Source organism: Amphimedon queenslandica, unplaced genomic scaffold (genome assembly GCF_000090795.2).
Source record: "Amphimedon queenslandica unplaced genomic scaffold, v1.1 AMPQUscaffold_9732, whole genome shotgun sequence".
NCBI lineage: Eukaryota > Metazoa > Porifera > Demospongiae > Haplosclerida > Niphatidae > Amphimedon > Amphimedon queenslandica.
In genome coordinates, this window is record NW_003549996.1 from 2,386 (window position 1) to 4,158 (window position 1,773).

Here is a 1,773-nt window from a genome sequence, read left to right on the forward strand (position 1 = left end):
ATGGACTTCCGGTTGCTTGGCTGCCCGACTGCTTATGTTGATGGTCTTCTAGTTTACAGTCTACTGCATGTACTGCTAGCTATGTTTCTGCTTTTATCTATTTTAACTTGGAATTTACTACCTGCTCGTGGTAAGATGAGGTGTAGACTGTAGAGCAAAATTAAAACAGCTTCCTTTCTTTATTATATATATATAGGTTGTATTTTTGGTGACCTACAATTAGTGAATGGAAATAGAACTAATATAGGAAGATTGGAGATTTGTATTAACAATGAATGGGGCACTGTGTGTGATGATGGATGGACTCACACTAATGCTGAGGTGATCTGCAGGCAACTAGGATACTCTACTATTGGTAGGATCATATTCTTAGTAAATGTATGCCTGATTTGACACTTGACAATATAGGTGCTCAATATTTCAATGAAAAGTATTTTGGTGCTGTGAATAGATCAATATTTCTAGATGAAGTTGTTTGTTTGGGATCAGAGGATAACATACTGCAGTGCAATCACTCAACCATTGGGTCATCTCATAACTGTAGTCGTTCTAATGGTGTCAGTGTCCAATGCTTTAAAATAGGTACAGTTTTGGTTGATTGGATTTGCTGTTACAATTGTTTACTTAAGATAATGCACTCTGCAATACTGAAAGTGATAATCAGTTATGGTCTGCAATGAGGTAAGGTTCCTAAAATTGTAGCCTACTCGTAATTATGATACAATTTCTGTTAGTTTATTTATTTTATGATGCTGTCAGCTAATATGCATACTATTTAAAACTATTGTGTTTAAATCTATCATAGTTCAAATGGGATCTGTGAAGCTTATTACAAAGATGAATCTTACACTTCTATCTGTGACCATTTATATGATCCTGAGATTGACTATGTTTACATTCCTCACAGACGTCTTAGAGGCTCTCAGCAAGTTTTGAGACGATTTGTTTTAGAGGCAAATGCATTTTTATCCCAAATACCAGAACACTGCCGAGATCTTTCCATTAAAATAATGTGTACTCATTATTACTTGCCTTGTGGTTCTAATGGCACACTGCATGTTCCTTTACCTATTTGCTCTAATGTCTGCTCGTACATGTCAGTAACAGTGTGTCCTGATATTTGGTCATTTGTTGTTAAATTTCTTGATTCGAATCAAGTTGAACTAGAATATAGATATGATGAAGGAATTAAGCTACCAGTTTGTAATAATACAGATGAAATGATTGATTATTTGAATCTCACTAGTGACTGTTGTTCTGATGGTGGTATCAAAGTACCTCAACCAACTAAAACAACAACAGAAGGTAAACTATTAAACTATGTATACATATTGGAGACAGAGTAATCAACATAAATGTGTTGTTGTTTGTAGTATTGTGACTGTACTATATAGAGTATTTATTGATTTCATAAGTGTTATTTTATTACTTCTAGTCATCAATACATCTACTACACCTGTCCAACTTTCTACAACTATCCAAACAACTAGATCCACACCTCTGATACCTGCCAGTGGCACACCATCTGCCTCAAATCAGCTAACATCTGCCTTGATACCAGGAATGATCAGTATTTTATTACTGTTGCTGGTAGTGTTGGCAATAGTATTATCTGTTGCTTGTTGCATTAAAAAGGCAAGGAGTCATAAACAACTTATGAATGAAGAATTTTCCGTTAAACCTAATCCTTCACTACGTAAGTCAACTGACGAATATTTTTGACACAAAGTTTTGCTTTACTACTATCTATCAATTACCTTTATGTAATGTATC

At 34.6% G+C, this 1,773-nt stretch overlaps 1 protein-coding gene across 1 annotated transcript; it reads left to right on the plus strand.

Moving 5' to 3' along the window:
• LOC109590634 (uncharacterized) lies at positions 1-1,696 on the plus strand (the record flags this gene model as incomplete). The annotated part of the gene is made up of 6 exons (XM_020006533.1): positions 1-130; positions 197-355; positions 409-582; positions 630-681; positions 806-1,305; positions 1,436-1,696. Coding segments are annotated over exons 1-6 (1,276 nt in total), but the record flags the coding sequence as incomplete, so codon positions are not given.
• Positions 1,697-1,773: the final 77 nt, after the last annotated feature.